At 46.5% G+C, this 17,380-nt stretch overlaps 1 protein-coding gene across 1 annotated transcript in view; it reads left to right on the forward strand.

The window, feature by feature from the left end:
* The window catches only part of LOC140993552 (semaphorin-6D-like), a 79,097-nt gene that overhangs the window by 33,817 nt on the left and 27,900 nt on the right, over window positions 1–17,380 (forward strand). Inside the window, exons 15-17 of the mRNA XM_073463040.1 lie at window positions 688–765; window positions 14,870–14,928; window positions 15,097–15,150. Coding sequence (XP_073319141.1) covers window positions 688–765; window positions 14,870–14,928; window positions 15,097–15,150 — 191 coding nt within the window. The remainder of the gene's footprint in view (window positions 1–687; window positions 766–14,869; window positions 14,929–15,096; window positions 15,151–17,380) is intronic.

Here is a 17,380-nt window from a genome sequence, read left to right on the forward strand (position 1 = left end):
AGCTAACTCAGGCTGGTCTCAGCCTCATCAGGCTTTAAGTGTTGCACACAGATGCTAAAGGGCGACAAGGCAGCGCCATTTTTGGATGACTTCTGCTGAGATCGTGTGGCTAACTAAAAACACAACACATTACTGACAACACGCAGCAGGGGGTCTCTGCTCTGTCAAACGCTGAAGACCGCTGGTTTAAATAATAAACCGTTGGGGGAAACGTCTTCAGCTGCAGATGTCACGTGACGTTTCGAGCGAATGACTCCTTAAAAACATTTTTAAAAACAGACGAAGGTCACCAACAGAAAGGGAAGAAATAAAAGTTTTGACGTTATGTGAAAGATGTCTTTGTGTCCGCTGAGTGTCTCCTCCCGGACCTATGAACACTTCATCCTGGCAGCCCAAAGCTCCTGGCCGGCTAATGGGACCGCTAGCTGCACGGCTGACTGAGCTAATAGCTACAGTTAGCAGCAGTTAGCAGCAGTTAATAGCTCCTCTGGTGATGTGCTGCCATCTGTTTGTTTGGATGTCGATGAGATACTGACAGTAAAGATACCGTGTTATAATATGAACCTGTTCAAAGTGAGAGTCACCTGTATGAACAGTAACTTTACTTGAGTAAATGTACTCGGATACATTCCACCAGCTGACACTTAATATTTCCCTGTCTCTTCTTCTTCTCCTCTTCCTGTGCAGAGCGTGTCTGGCCTCTCGTGACCCATACTGCATCTGGCTGCGGACCGGGAGTTGTGCCAACATGGCGCCAGGTTTCAAGTACGTGTCACTTCCTCTTTGTCTCTTTCTTTCTCTCTTCTTTCTTTTCTCTCCTTCCTCTCAGCCGTCATCAATCTAACGGCTAATAAAGCTCTGACAGCTCGGCTCGTATTTCTGCCGCGCTGATGACGGCTCGTATATCTGCAAGATGTAAATCCACGACGCCTTTCACACCCGCAGCCAAAGTGAGAGGATGGATGGAGAAACATAATGGGAGCAGATGTTAAAATGGACGTCAGCGTGCACTTTGTTGGTATAAATCTCTTCTGGTGAAACTTTGTTGAACAGGACTCAGACTGAAGTTTGTTCTGAGTGCAGTAAAGATTCAGGAGTTTGTGAAAAGAGAGTAACAACTCTCTCCGTCCTTAATTAGCTTCAACACCTTCCAGACACTTTCACACCGTGGTCACCAGCAGCAGCCTGAGAGGACGGTCGCTGAACTAAACCTTCAGGCAGCAGCTTCTCAGTTTTAGTGACGCTTTGTGTGGTTATGAGATTAAACGTCAGCAGCTACTGAGAAACTTCAGTAAAGTCGACAGCAGAAAGCAGAATGGAGGACAGCGATTATATAACAGTGGTTACTTTTACTTCGGTCTCAGGTGAAGCTCTCTCGCCTGCTGTCCTGCCAGCGCTGCATGTTGTTAAAACCAATAATGTTCCTGAGTGAAGCATCTGAAACGCCAGAGAAGATACCAGTCAACAAAACCACAGAGAGCTCGTCACATCTCTGTGTTTATTCTCTGGTTAGGCTGAGGCATAAACACTCGGCCAGTGTTAGAAGACATCATGGTTTGGATTAAAATACCTGTTTTGGTCGGCACCATCACAGCTGGAGATGGTCCCACTTCCTGTGAAAAACATCTGGAACGCGGCCGGAAATCCAGTGTCAGGCTTCGAAATGCCAAAAACGCAGACTTGAACTGTGGTTGATTGTTCTGCAGCCTCGTCGCCTGTAACTCCTCCACCTTCTGATGAGAAGCTTGTGGTTTGCAGAAACAGTTCATCCTGCCGACTGGGTTGATGTTAGCACGTTAGCATGTTTGCATCACAGCTGATCAGAGCTGAGTCATTTGATGCAGGAATGACTTCTGCTCTTGTCCCTGTGAAGACAAAAGTCTGCAGGTTTGTTGTCCCTGTGTGATGAACTCCTTTCATTCACATGATACAGATAATTAAAGCAGAACAACATGATCGTTTTAAATCAGGACCTCCGGTATTTGGATCGAGCAGCTCCAGTCGATGTTTTAACGTGTCAGATGAAACAGAAGCAGTGGATCAGCAGATGATGATACCAACACTCAGATCAGATCAGGACATCCGACCTCAGACACAAACTTCTTTATCTTGTTTCTCGTGTTCTGACTTTGGATCGAGAGAAAACTCCTGAACCGGCCCAGACTCCAGGTTTGACAGTCAGAGCTCTACTTTCTGCTCAAAGACGCTGCGAGGTTCAGTTTCGAGCTGAGACACAGTGAGCAGAACGTCAAGGTCAACCAACAGGAGAGAGACTGTTGAGTCACAAACACTCAGAGAGGAAGTGAGTCATGTTCTTCCTCACTGCTCTGTAAATAACTGGACTCATATTTAAAGCCGTGTGTGACGGTCCCTCATGAAGCGCCCTGGTGTTTCCCGCTGGAGGTGTCAGATGTGATGAGATGAACGGTTTCCTCAGGAGAGTCCTGACTCTGGTCCTCCATCACTGACCTGTGCTGCTGATCTGCACATCACTCAGTCCAGGTCCTGCAGGGTGACTTCAGCTGAGCAGCAGCTGAACAGCAGCAGCAGAATAACAGCGGCAGGTCGCAGGAGTCGATCCCGCCGCTCTGCAAACATCCTCAGGGTCATCTGGTCGTTCATTAGACCGTCAGATGAATAAAGTGAGTTCCTGCTGCTGACAAACCTGATTAAACCTCCAACAGTATGAACGTCTTCACTCAGTCTGAGGTCTCCTTCCTATCTCCTCCTCCACACTGACTCCTGCAGGATTTAGACCAAACCTTTTAATTTAATGTCGGGCCAGTGGCCAAAAGCAAACACCTGCTGTATTGTATCATATTGTTAAGATGCAAAATGGGACTTGACTCTGAAATTCACTGAATGAATTGACTTTGTGTGCAGAGTGTGACTCTGCCTGCCGGGCTCAGTCCACCGGTCACGTCTCTGTTACCTGTCGACTCCGGCGCTGTTTCCGTCTGTCCTCCACACGTCTTCACATCCCACTGGGAGTCTGATGTTGTTGACTCACTCAGATTGTGTTTATTTTGTTATTTCTCCTTCATTTTTGTGACGTATGTAGTTAAATACGCAGTTAAATCGTGTGTTTATTGTCTGTCAGTCTCAGCTCCGGCGACCGTATCGCAGCATAATAGATGCAGACGGGCCCAGTCGAACCTGAGGGTCGGATTATAAAAAATAGCGTTTATTTAAGTTCATTTTTACAATTTTTTTCAGTAGAAACATTCAGCGGACCAAACTGAACTGATGGGGTTAGGGTTAGGCAGAGCGCTGCCACCAGCAGAGCCAGCCGGTAAATCAACTCGAGAGTCGAGAGAAGAGAGAGATCATCTTCTCCGTGGAGAAAAGTTTCCTGTTCTGATCGAACTGATGCTAAAGCAGCTACGCTAACCTCTGGAGGAGCCGCCATGGTGTTTTCAAGCCAGCAGTTCCTCCCCTCGCTGCTCGTCACACCTGAATCTCACCTTCAGCTGCTGATTTGTTGTAATCAGACCCATCGTTAAGGCGTCCTGACGGTTCGGATGGAGAGAATCGATATAAACGTAGTGAATAAGACCCAACGGGGACAATCTGAAGAGGAGTGTGACTCTCAGACTTCTGCAGCTCTTTGTTTGATTCACAGCTTCAGTAATCTTTCATGTGAAGGTCACAGTAACTTCCTGTGATCGTCGCCTCAGTGTGAGTCACTCTGTCAGATAGACGACCACGTATTCACTCCTGATGAAGTCAGTTTGTCTGTCCTGCAGCGGCGGACAGAAACCACCTCGCTGTGAGGAGTTTATAACTGATGATATTCAGAGCCGAGGAGGCTGCAGCTCTCCCAGGATTAAAACAACTCCTCCCCCCGAGAGACAAATATGAAAATAATATCTCTTCGATTGGCCGAGGGGGCGGAGGAATAACCGGCGGGGTCGGCCGCAGATCGATTGTCATGAAGTGTTGCGGAGTGGGCGCGAGGCGAGCTACCTGACACTGTGGAGTTATTGATCGGAGGCCGGCACGAGGGAACACATCTGATTACACAAGATACTGCAGTGTGTGTGTGTGTGTGTGTGTGTGTGTGTGTGTGTGCGTGCGTGCGTGCGTGCGTGCATGCGCGTGCGTGTGATGAAACCTCATCTTATCTCAGCATATTGATGGACTGGAGACAGAAGCACGGGGGATTTCATCTTCAGGCTCTCCTCTCGTGTCTTGAATTTAGAGTCGGACTGAGAGAGTTTGAAGAAGCTCCTGGAGGAGTTTCTCTCTGCTGCTGAGTTAAATATAAACCAGCTACACTTTAAATCACTGAAGACAGTTTGGACGTCAGGTTTGGACTCGTGCTGTTCGGTGCAACAGGGGAGAATAAATTCAACACATTCAATGAAATTAAACTCGTTCTTGGCAGAAATATTCAGATTTATGGACCAAATCCTGCTCCGCTCACATCACTGACCATGTTTTGGATGTGTTGTGACTGTAGTCTCATAATGTGGACATCTCCAGGTGTCCTCCTCCTTCAGAGTCTCTGCAGATGTTCACTTGTATGCTGATTACACACAGAGAGACAATGACAGGGCTCAGTCAGATCACTCAGGACTGACGAGTCGTGGGACCGGCGGCTCTGTTCTCTGACGACGCTAGCTTTGAGAGCTTTGAGAGCTTTGAGAGCTTCCCGGTGAAGATGAGTTTTAAATTAAACGTTAACCTTCAGGACTGAAAAATGAAGCTGACGTACCAAAAACTGCAGTTCCTCTAATGACCACTGAGTCATAAGAGCCCATGTTAAAATGTTCAACTTTACAGCAGATATAAACATGTTTACAGCTGGTTTCTGGAGCTCATGTATCCCTTTTATATATCTCACTGGTTTAAAGTATGTTAAATTATGCATAATTAGGGGCGTGGCCTCCTCGGGAGCTGACTGATCTTCACCTCTCGGCCGTGTTTGCGGAGATTTTTAATGCAAATATCGGACACATAATCTGTCTTTCTGTGTGGTTAATTGGACTGACAGACGGGAGGGGAGGGACAGACGCCAGTGTTTTGGATCAACGAGCGACTCTGTCAGCCGGTGAGCTCTGGAGGAGACTGCCAGAGTCGAGGAGAGCACAGAGTTTGTTTTTAAACTTTTGGGATTGAAAACTGGATTTATCTTCGCTCTCGCTTCTCAACCTGTCTGCAGCACCGACCCGCGGAGCAGCTGAAGTCCACAGTAGCGTACCGTAAGTCTTTATTTGCCAGCCGAATGGAGGAAATGTACTTTACTTCATGAACAAACTGAGAAGAGATGAGAGAAGAAAAGACGCTAAAGGATAAGATAAAGAAACTGAGTCTCTGGTGAGTGCTGAATTAAGTCAGAGTCAGAACTAAACACAAAACCTTATCTTGCGGCTAACACACAGTATTCTGTCTATCTGGGTCAAACTAACGCGAGTACTGAGAGGAGAAGTTTAGCTTCAGATGGATTGTTAGCCTTAGCTAGCGTGGTAACGGAGTCAGGTCAGTACCGCCCACTTTGAGCTTCCTTCTGGCTCTTCAGAAGCCTCGAGTGATGTCATGGTGGCTCTGCCCAATGTTACTGACATATAACCTTAAATTTGTCAGTTAAAATCAGCCTGTGGAGTTTTGTGTTACGAGCGGGACCCTGTCGGGTTTGGATGGCGCTCATTCCACGACTTCAAATATTCTAAAAGTCCAGTTTAATGAGGAAGGAGACACACGATGCTTCTCGGTGAGGAACACTGAAACTGACCTTTTGTTTCACTATGATACAGAAGGAACCTACAGAATGTCGAACCTGGAACAGCTGATGGTGAAGGAGACCGATCATAAATAAAAAGTGGGTTTTCATACGAAGGAAATCTTTTAGAAATTGTGAGTAAAAGCTGTGATATCGAGTCATTTAGAGTCGCAGCGGGACTCCTCTCTCTCTCGCCTCGTCTTTTATAAATTCAGTGTCTCGGCTTCTCCATCAAACATGAACACAATCAATGTCAAACACAAATATTCCAGCGGGCGTAACATAATCCGAGTATAGATCCGCTCTCAGCGTGAATGTGATGTTCTGCTCAGCTGACAGCTCTTTATGTTCGCCGTCTCCTCTGATGTGTCTCTTCACATCGATCGATGTCTCCGGAGCCTCGCAGGGGTCCGTTCTGTAAAAGATTTAAAACTTTTTGTGCACAGCTGCTCAGAGGAGGACTTCAGATTGTTTAAAGTTAAAGCTGGTTATTAACCGGGGAGATAATCAGCTCATTATTCCTGAAAATGTATGTAAAAATTCTCCTGAGACGCCTTTCGGATCTGTAGTTGAACCATTTGGAGCACAGACATGGTTTCTGGCTATTTTCAAAGATTATAAGCTGAATCTTTTTTTCCCCAAAAATGTCTGAAGCTCTTTAAGTGCTTCTGTCATTGATCTATAGGAGTCTGAACACACTGACTTATTCATTCATTTTCTCTTAAATCAGCCTGCAGATGAGCAGTGACTGCTCCTATCAGCTGCAAAACACAATGTGTCCACATCACACAGACTAACATGGTCCAAGTTTAAATTTAATAACAATATCACTGAAACTTAACACTCAACACATGTTTTATGAGGAAATATCCCAAAAATATTTTTTAAAAATGCAGTTTTTTTTACCTCTAAATCCCCCTGCTGAGAGTAACAGGAGCATTACACTCATTATAGTTCTTTATTTCATTATTCACACTAACTCTGTGCAGATAAAGAGTCAAAAACAAGAGCTGAGGTGGAGAAACAGACTCTTCAAAGAGCTTAACACAAAGAAAATGACATCATTTCCAAGTTTAGGGCTTTAAAAACTGATATAAACTATATATTACTGGCTACATGATGCGTCAATCATCCGGAGGCTGGCGAGAGGAGGAAGAAGAGAGGGCGGGTCTCCTGATCACTCGTTGGTGGTTGCAGGCTGCAGGTCGGGCATAGACGCTCGTAAAGGTGAAAACATGATCGCACACTCAGCCGATCTCTGCGTCTTTACAATAAGTACCACAGATGATATAGATCTCAGTATTCGTTAGTTCCTCCTCCTCCTCGTCTTCCTCCTGATGAAGATTGACAGAGTTCTGGTCAAACGACAGAGCTGATGAAGGAGCAGCAGTTTTGTTCTGGTCCACTTCATCAACGTCTTGGTTCAGCTGAATTAATGTTGAAGAAAAGCAGCAAGACGCCGTTGAAATGCCGTTTTCTAGCCTGAGACAATCACACACACCTCCACACACACTCAGAGAACAACAATATCGCAGCAGAAGACACAACCGGCACTTTTAATACCAACGAGCGCGGCGTGCAGACGGAGCGGAGCGGAGAGGAGTCGCCGCAGGAAGATTAAAATGGATGGGATCAGCCGGCGGAGATGAAAAGAGACGAGGAAGGAAACGGAGAGCGAGGCGAAGATGTGATGCAAGAGGTGGAAAGGAAAGAAGAAGAAGAAGAAGCAGAGTGAAGATGAGAGGTGGAGAGTTACAGATAGAGATATCTGTGTCAGAGGAAGTAAAACAAGACGTGAAGCAGGAAGTCGCTTCATTCTCCAACATTTCTGTCTGCACGGCTGCTGGAGGGGTTTTTATTCGAGTCTGGGTCGGTTCTGTCTTTGATGAAGTTATTCTGGCTTTAAGCTTCAGTGGATTGATGGACTTCAACAGATTTATAGTTCTGTCTGTTTTAATCATCAAACCCGTCTGAGAATCGTTTGTTTACCACCAGTTTGTTTTACAGATGACATTATTACAGACGTCACAGCGAGGAGCAAGTAGGCTCTGACTCCCTGCAGCATTTTTTACAGCTTAGCTAGTGTTTCCAGGTGTTTCCAGGTGTTTCCAGGTGTTGTGTAGTTCTACTTCTGCCACTTGAGTCAGTGCTCAGGGGCTGACGACTACAGCCGGAGATGAACACATGATGGCTGCCTCGTGTATCCTGCGTCCATCTTGAGCGTCGATCAGGTTCATCATCATCATCATCATCATCGTCATCGTCAGCATCATCCTTCATCATCTTTTACTTTTAGTTTTAAAAATAACATCCAGAATGATCCACCCGACAGAAGATCCACCTTTTTTTCTCCACATTATTCACATGCACATGCATCTTCTGCTCTCCATAGCATGATTACATTTTGTATACCGGCCAGCCAACATGCCCCCTGCTCATCAAAACATCTCTAATTTTACAGCTCAGAGCGTTTCCATCTGTTTCTCTCTCGTGCTGCTGATTTCCTCGTCGCCCTGCTGCCGTACTCCAGACTCTGACTGAAGGTTGTGGATGTGCTGACAGTAGCTGCTTGTGTTGTTTTCTCTCTAATTAACCCATTTTTAATTCAGTGTTTTAACACCGGCGTGACACCCAGGGACAGTCCACGCCTGGTGACGGTTGTGCACGCCCTCAGAAATTACCACTGCGCATACATACACACATGAACAGTAGGGGCAGCGGATGGTGGATTTGGGGACGTTATGGGGTCAGAGGTCAGGAGGGACCACGGTCACGGACTTCGACAGCTTTGACCACTGTTGTAATCTACATCAAAATCAGCATTCAAACGAACCTTCTTTATGGATAACTGAGATTATAATCAGACATGTGAAAATAAAAAGGAATAAAGAATCAAATGAGCTTCATGCAGAGAGAAGTGAGAGGGTCGTCAGAGCAGAGAGATCGAAGGAGGAAGAAGAAGACGGATCAGCGGAGGGACGACGGCGACGTGAGCGACCTTCCTGAAGAGAGAAAGTCTGAGCGCTCCATGTAAATCATCAGCAGACATCATTGCCTTTAATCAGCATCAGACCGTGTGAGAGCTGGTGTTTGTTACGTCCCAGAGACTGATGTGTTCGTCCTGCGAGCTCGGCGCTGAAAACTTGGACCAAGTTTGGTGATTATCCTCTATTAGCGTCAGAGAGCATCACGTCTCAGTCCTACATCTGATCTGCTTCTGTTAGCATCAAACCCTCCGACACCGTCCGAGTCCCCGTCCTGAATCCTCCAGGATCCTCAGCGGGGACACGGTGGAGGGTCCAACGGTTTATCTTCTCTTCAGCAGAAACCAGACGGGCCATATCGAGGGTTTGGGAACCAATTAAAGTAAAGTTTTGTCTCTAGAAAACAAACCGAGTGTAGAAACCAGCGCAGCCTGACCTCAGCTCAGCTAATGGAAGCATAAATACGGGACAGAGATGTTATTCAGAGCTTCACTCAGCTGGAAATCTGAGGAGAGTTCAGCTTCTCAAACTTCTGCTGACAAGACGCAGATTTCCTCCAGAGACAGGAGGGAAGTTTAACACTTTATAAAGCTGCAGCTGCAGAGAGACAGAGAGGGAGAGGACAGGTGAGACGAGGGACAAACAGACCAGATGGACTCGGTTGTCGTGGCAGCAAGTCAGACGTTTCCCTGGAGACCTTCTGTGTGTGTGTGTGTGTGTGTGTGTGTGTGTGTGTCTGTAGTGTTTAAGCTGATCCAAAGGTAGAGTGACATCTGCTTCACACACACACACACACACACACACACAGTGAAGCATCTGTCTCTGAACAAAGACGTTCTAGAAGTAAGAAAACTCAGCTGTGTCAGGTCGTTCACTCCCTGTGTTTGAATAAAGTTTTTTTTTTTAAAGGAGCATCAAATATCTTTTATTTTATTTTTCTTACTCTCATAAAAAGTGAAGATTACCATTTCAGAAATCTACTCAAGTAAAAGCAAAAAAGTAGTTACTTCCTATTTTTATATCTTTGTTTTATCTTGTGGATATCTGCAACACAATACAGCCACACGTTTCTTCACATACGACAAAATACGACACGACACGATACAATGTGATACAAAACCACATGACACGATGAGCATGAGTAGCACACTTTTTAAAAGGGCACAGTACAATCCCTCACACAACCATCGTACTGAGGTCTTTGTAGAAAGTGTGTGTTTCTGTGCTAACCAGCGTTAAGATGCTTCCCCACCGACAACAGAACACAAAGACACTGAAATGACCAAACTGTTGGCGGGCACGTTGCATTGTGGGTAACGTAGGCCCCCAGATTTTGACAGAGATGAAGATGACAATGATCCTGTTTGTCAGCTGTAAATCACGAGTGTGACAGAGTTACAGGATGTGATGATGAATCAGTGGAGGACTCACACACACACACACACAGACACACACAGAGACACACACAGACACACACAGACACACAGACACACACACACACAGACACACACACGGACACAGACACACACAGACACACACACAGACACACACAGAGACACACACATGGACACAGACACACACACACAGACACACACACACACATGGACACAGACACACACACACATGGACACACACAGACACAGACACACAGACACACACATGGACACAGACACACACACATGGACACAGACACACACACACAGACACACACACACACACATGGACACACTCACACACACACACACAGACACACACACACTCTCACACACACACTCACATTAGCAGCCTCTTCCTCTCCTCCCGTCTCATTACAGCAGCCATTACTCCTCCATTATCTTCCCACAGTCCACAGCTCTCACCTCCGCACTTTAATAACTTCACCACATCTCACCTGTGGGCGTTGAGCACCTGCTGCCGTCTGATTGGACCTGCAGGGTCGACTTTATGACTGAATATCGCTGCTGTCAGGTTTAAACTGGTGTAACGGCTCACTTGAGAGGCGCTTCACTCTTCCTCAGCTGCCAGAGTCTTCGTCAGTCAGCTGAGTGTCAGTTATACAAATCATTGACTGAAGGTAAATAACCGTGTGAATCTTATATATGAGCGACTGTGTGACACTGACAACATGACATGATGAAGACACTGATGGAGCAGATCTGTTGAGGACGGAGGCGACTCAAGTCTCAAGTCTTAAGTCGTTTGATAAGCCTTTTAAGGGACGTCCAAAACATTTCTCAAGATTTTAGTCCAAACCGAGTTGCACAAGTCTGACACGGCGAGTCCGAGTCAGACTCAAGTTATTTGATGAAAGACTCAAGTTTCAGGTATGTCAGAACAAGTCTTGAGTCTTTTGGCGAGAGTTTCAGGTCGAGTATTTTCGAGTCATTTGATCCAGAGAGCAACAGTTCGGTGACTCCGGCCTGTTTGAACATGACGAGGTGGTCTGCACACGATGATGTCATGATGTTACAACATCACACGTAGCTGCTCCGACTCGTTATTGATCTTCTTCCAGCCCTCCAGCGGCCCGTCACAGCGGCCCGTCACAGCGAAGCTCACAGAACAAAGAGTCACATAACGAGCTAAAGTCTGAGTGAGTCGTGCTTCAGAGGAGGAGCTGCTGCACGTCTCCATCACATCTAATGAACTCTACGTGTTTGGATTTATTATGAAACCTCTCCTCGCTCGCTCGCTCGCTCTATATTTACCTCTCTCCACCTCACTTATTTGCTAACTCGTCCGCCCCCTCGCTCACTCAATATTTATCTCCCTTACCACTCGCTCTCTCCCTCCATCACCATCCATCCTCCGTCTCTCCGGCTACTTTTTCCACCAGCGTGGGCTGAGCTGTAAGTGAGGCAAGAGAGAGAGAGAACGGGAGGAGGTCGCTGCGACGGCGAGCCGCTATAAATCCCGCAGCCTCTCGGGCACCTAAACGCCTCGTTGATGTAGCGGAGAGCGACTCGGAGGAGGGGATGGAAATAGACCGAGGCAGGTCATCAGGCGCTGTTGTTGCTGGATTGTAATTTGGTGTTAAAGCTCTGCAGCGGAGGCGGTAACAGGTTCTGATGCTGTGAGATGTAATTACCGCGTATAAATGGCTGCATTCACAGGTTCTGTACACTCCCATCATGCACCTGTGCTGATGATGTGGTTTAATGAGCAGCTCTGATCTCCGGTTCAGAGCCTGACTTCACCTCTTCAGCCATGAAGAGTCACTGAAGGTTCCTCTGAGAGACCGGAGAGTTTGTGGACCTCATCATGTGACTGCTGACATGAGTCCGATCATTTCTGTCACTGAAGGACGTCAGTGTTTAGATCTGAGGCTGTAGATTGTAGAAACCAGCAGTCAGCAAGCGACATTTTCATGAGGGAGCAGCTGCTGTCTGACGTCAGGAGGGCTGGATGTGTCTGTAGAGTCCCCTCGGACCGAACCAGGACACAGACTCAGACCAGCAGAGCTCTGTGGACACAGAAACACAAAAACACTCGTCTGGTTTCTCTTTTTCTCATTTTCCAAGACTTCCTGAAATCTATCATCCAACAGTCCTGAGCCCTTCACACACCGTGAAGCAGCCACAGTCTGAACTTCTGTCACTCTTCATCCCCATGTTTAAACAAGATCACGTCTCGCTGCTCGCCGTGACGACTGTGCGGCTGCAGAGCAACGGTCTGACTCACCTCTTGTGGCCTGTCGGCCCGATGTTTCAGTCAGTATTCTGTTCGTCTGCATGTTAGCATTTCCAAAATCCTCGTCTGTACAGGAAACAACATCCGAGCTCGCAGCCTGGTGAGTTACACCAACATTAACCTGGCTGCTAACCCGAAAATAGACACACAATATTTTGCAGCAGCGCTGTCCTGGGTCACACAGCGCCCAAGACGATGGTGATTGTTTTGAGGAAAGACAAACAAGTCAGAGTGTTTTTCTTCTTCCTCCATCCTCCAGGACTTCCTCCAGTCCTGTGGAGACAGATCTGGTTCATGAACAACTACAAACACTTTTGATTTCTGTGATGATCTGAAAACACGTCGCAGGAACACGTTCTGTTCAAACCTCCGACTCCCAGGTTTTTTGTTTTTTTACAGGACTTTACAATCCTGCAGTCGTGCAGCACAACAACATCACACCTCTGAATCTGTTCATGTGAAACAGGAAGCAAAGGTGCGAGGAGGAAGTTATGGAGGAAGAAGAAAACAATGAATGGAATAAAGGAGGTGAAGAAACGGAGACGGCTCAGAGCTGAAGACTGAAGCTGTGAGAGACGAGCGTGTGAGAGACACGAGGCAGGCGAACAGTGGAGTCGTTTTGTCAGTTTTATTAATAAAGAGTTGACCTGAATGTTTCCTCTCAGTCGATCAGTCAGGTGGAAAATGTTTCTGCCGATACGACAGAACGTGATGAACGGAGCCGAGAGCCGTTAAATAAATCGGGCCGTGGGCTGAGCGTGATCGGACTGATGAATGGATCCGTCTCAAACCTTTTCACTCTCTGAAATGTTTGTTGGGAAATATCCGTCCTCCTCCACAATCATCACCGCAGCTCCCACTTCCTGTTGATGGGTGATGACTGAGCGTCGGCTCGCTGGAGCGTCGCCAAATCTTTCCTCTTTTGTTTTTGTCTTTGGAGGAAAAAATGAGTCTGGCTGCCTTCGAAAAACGAGAACTTTACCAGAACAAATCAATATAAGTGAAGGCAGAGGTTTGATTCTGCTGGTGGGCGTTTTGAGGATGTTGATGTTGATCCGTCTGTCCGACACCGAGCAAGATTATCTGCTATGAATTAATAAAAATGTCTGTGGTCTCATACCTAAACCACAAAATATAACGTTTTCCACAAGCTCCTAAAATGAGCTCATTGAATGTTTCAACACATTTTCATGTTTTCTAGTTAAAGTTTAAAGAAACAGTTCACCCAAAAATATAAACGCAGTCATCATCTCCTCCCTCCATGTTGATGTAAAGTCAGGTGAAGTCTCATAGTCCTCAAAACATTTCTGGAGCTTCACAGTAAAACAGAGTTTGACAACAACTGAAGCAGCTGGAGACAGAAAGAAAAAAACTCAAACTCCCTAAAAACTTTGCCGAATTAGCTGTTAGCACTTCCTGTTTGCAGTGAACCTGTGGACGTACAGACAACTATCACTGGATTACTGTGACACTGAAGAAAACTGAAAAACATGAAGTTTTTAAGGCAAGTTCTGCACATGTACGAAGCGTCTTTTTTTGAGTATTTCTAAATGGATTGATGGAGTCATTTAAAAAGATGTTATTTACACCCTCGACGTGCGGTCGAACTCGTGCACCCACTCGTGCACGCTAACACTTTTAGCTTAGCAGCTACAGTAAACGTTTCCTCTTAATAAAGGCTGTAAATAACGTCTCGTCAGATCAGTTTGGGATCTCTGGATTACAGCAATCACGATGTGATTTCATTTTAAAACAAGCCCCCAGCTACTTCAGTCGGGAAGACAATGAACTATTCTTTAAATGATCCTGCAGAGAGACTTTGATTCTTCTATAATCTCTGTCGCCTTCAGCAGCAGAGGTTCAGTCTCCTGCCGTTATCCCGCGGTGGTTTTGTGCTGCGTGGCAGTAAAATCCTGATTTGTTGGCCCTTTAAACCCGATGTGAAGGTCAGATGGAAGCGTCGGCGACACTGTGAGGAAACTAAATGGCTTCATTTACTGGAGCTGCAGTCAGATTTACACTGCCAACACTCACTGTGTGTGTGTGTGTGTGTGTGTGTGTGTGTGTGTGTGTGTGTGTGTGTGTGTGTGTGTGTGTGTGTGTGTGTGTGTCACCTGTCACTGTCTGTCTTCTGATTGGACAAGTGTCACCTTCCTTTGTCTCTAATTGGACGACCAAGAAAAGGTGAATTTGAGACTCAGAGTAAATGAGGAGCTGCAGATGAACTGTGTGACGTAATCTAATTAACGACGTCTTAACTCTTTATCTGGATACGCATCATCGATTAACTGCCCTGGCAACGGTTACCCACAGCAACAGACGTGAGGAGGAGGAGGAGGAGGAAGCTGTGTGTCTGCTTCATGTTTTATTCTTCAGTTTGTTAAATCCATCTCTCCTCTCCTCTCCTCTCCTCTCCTCTCCTCTCCTCTCCTCTCCTCTCCTCTCCTCTCCTCTCCTCTCCTCCTCTCTGCAGGGCGGGGTTCGAGCAGGATATCGAGGGCGACCACTCGTTTCACCCAGACAGCTGCCACGGTAACAACAACCGCTTTACAGCCGCCATACTGATGATAACATTAAAATTTAAGGTGTAAACAGTGTAAAGTCAGTGGATTGTTTAACTAGAGGCAGTAAAGGAGATGAATGAGACGATGAAATGTTACAGATGGAGAACCTGAGTGGTTCTGTTTGTTTCTCCTGCAGCGGACGTGTTGGCGACCACACGGCACCACGACTCTGCAGCCGACTCCGCCTACGGTAAGAAACTCCTCCTGTTCCAGCTGCAGCAGCACGGAGGTCAGGTGATGAGGTCACATGACCGGTGGGAGTCGCTGCTAACGCTAACTAGCTTCCACTTTCTGCACTGATACAAACTTAAACCTGCAACAGCTGATATTTTTTGGTCACTTGTGCGTCGAAGTTTGGTCCCTTTCAAACTGAAGACTGGTTCTGGTCTCCAGCAGCTCCTGAAGGAAATATCTGCCTCTTTAGCTGCTGAACGCTTCACTATGTTCAGCAGCTGGTCTCTGACTGTCTGTCTGCTGCTCACAGGCCGTGCAGAACAGGAAAGTTTAAGTTTTAAGTTAATGTCGGAAACATTTGCCAGGGATTCTCAAGATGGCGGCGTAGCAGACAGTCCACTGAGCAGCACAGTGCTGACAGTTTCACTTATTTTCACATACCAAGTCGTGTCCGTCTCGTCTTTGTGTGGGACATAATGATCTGAGACTTTTTGTATTCTGCTGCTTAGTTAATCACATTCACCTGCATCTAAATGAGGCTTGTTAGCTGAGCAGAATGAGAAGTACCTGTCAGAGAGAAGACGAGGAGCTGCAGAGCAGAGAGCTGCTGGCCTCCACACACCGACCTCAACATGTCGCCTCTGCAAACAACAGAACGCTGAAAATATTAGAAACATCTTAAAGTAAACTCGTGTTAAAGAATAAGAACATTAAATTTGCAGACTTAAAATATATAAAAAAAATTACAGCACAAATAATAAACAACATTACAAAACATTTAAGACGTGTTGAAATAAAATATAAAATACATCATCAACTGTTTGAAATACATAAAACAAATGAAAAACACAAATCATAAAGATAAAAAGTTGTTTACAGAGACACAGAAATGTATTAGAAATAAAACATTAAGAGTTTTAAACTTTATTTAAAAGACAATAAACACAAAGTGAATATTTCTGGAGCTTCATCACCACAAACACACAACACGACGTCGTTTCACACACTGTGATGAAGATATTGATTATATCCACTCAGCTGCTGCTCCAGATGTTGGCCCTCAGCTGTCAGTCAGCCGTTGCCGTGGGAGACGCCCACTCAGAGGCTCGACTCTGAAAACTGTGAATCTTCTTCACTGCAGAGTCAGTTTGTATCTGCACCGACAGAGAAGTCAGACTGGAGGTGAATTAAAACCGGAGGGAGCGAGTCTGTTGGTGCAGCAGATGTATTAAATGAACCGGGAGAAGCTCCTGGTGGACCGACAGAGCTCAACATCCAGATCAAACCAGAGGCCTTTCAGAGAGTCTGATGAACTTCCCGCTCCACCTCTCTGCTCACGAGCTCAGAGTCGACCAGAAGAAATGAGTTTGTTACGGCTCGATCAGCGAGTGTTGCTGTACAGTCGCTGGTCGCTCGGTTTGACATGGTTTCCCTCCGCCAGATCACAATCCTGCAGATGAAAGCGGCGCCTCGCTGAGCGCTGCTCTGCATTCATGGCGGCAGCTCGGCTGCTACCTGCCCGTCAGGACTCCTGCGAGTTATTGTGATTCTCACAGCGACAGCAGAGAATCCATTAAGACTCTATCAGCTCCATTACTGTGATTAAAGTCAGACGAGCAGGAATAGAGGTTTCTGATGCTTCGTCCACTCGACGTCTGTCTTCGTGTGAACTCTGCGTCTCGTCGGCGCTGATCCGGAGGAGGAAGGTGAACAGAACGAGGTCACACGCTGTGAATCGGGAGGATTAACAGAACCTGAAAGAGATAAATGACGAACATAAAACACTTCACCTGATCTGCTCTGAGGGTTTTTATCAGGCGTCTGTGAGCCTCTTCAAACTCAATCAGCGCTCAGTGTGACGTCGTCGTGTTCGGTCGTTTCCAGTCACTTCCTGCTGAGGACGTCCAATCACAGAGCTGCAGCCTCTCGACCAAACGGTCTGAGGTCCGAGGGCGAGCAGAGGGTCTGTGAGACCTCGGAGCTTACAGAGCGCCTCGCTTTGTATTCTGCTGCGTTAGTTAATCACATTCACCTGCATCTAAATGAGGCTCGTTAGCCGAGCAGAATGAGAAGTACCTGTCAGAGAGAAGACGAGAGGAGCTGCAGAGCAGAGAGCTGCTGGCCTCCACACGTCGGACCTCTGGAGAGATCAGCTGACGGCTGGATCTGCTCCGAGTCCGTCTGAAGAACCAGACGTCCTGTGACTCTGAGCATTCAGAAGTTCAGATCAGGATTTAGATTGTGAT

This window comes from Pagrus major, chromosome 3, assembly GCF_040436345.1.
Source record: "Pagrus major chromosome 3, Pma_NU_1.0".
In the NCBI taxonomy this organism is placed as follows: domain Eukaryota; kingdom Metazoa; phylum Chordata; class Actinopteri; order Spariformes; family Sparidae; genus Pagrus; species Pagrus major.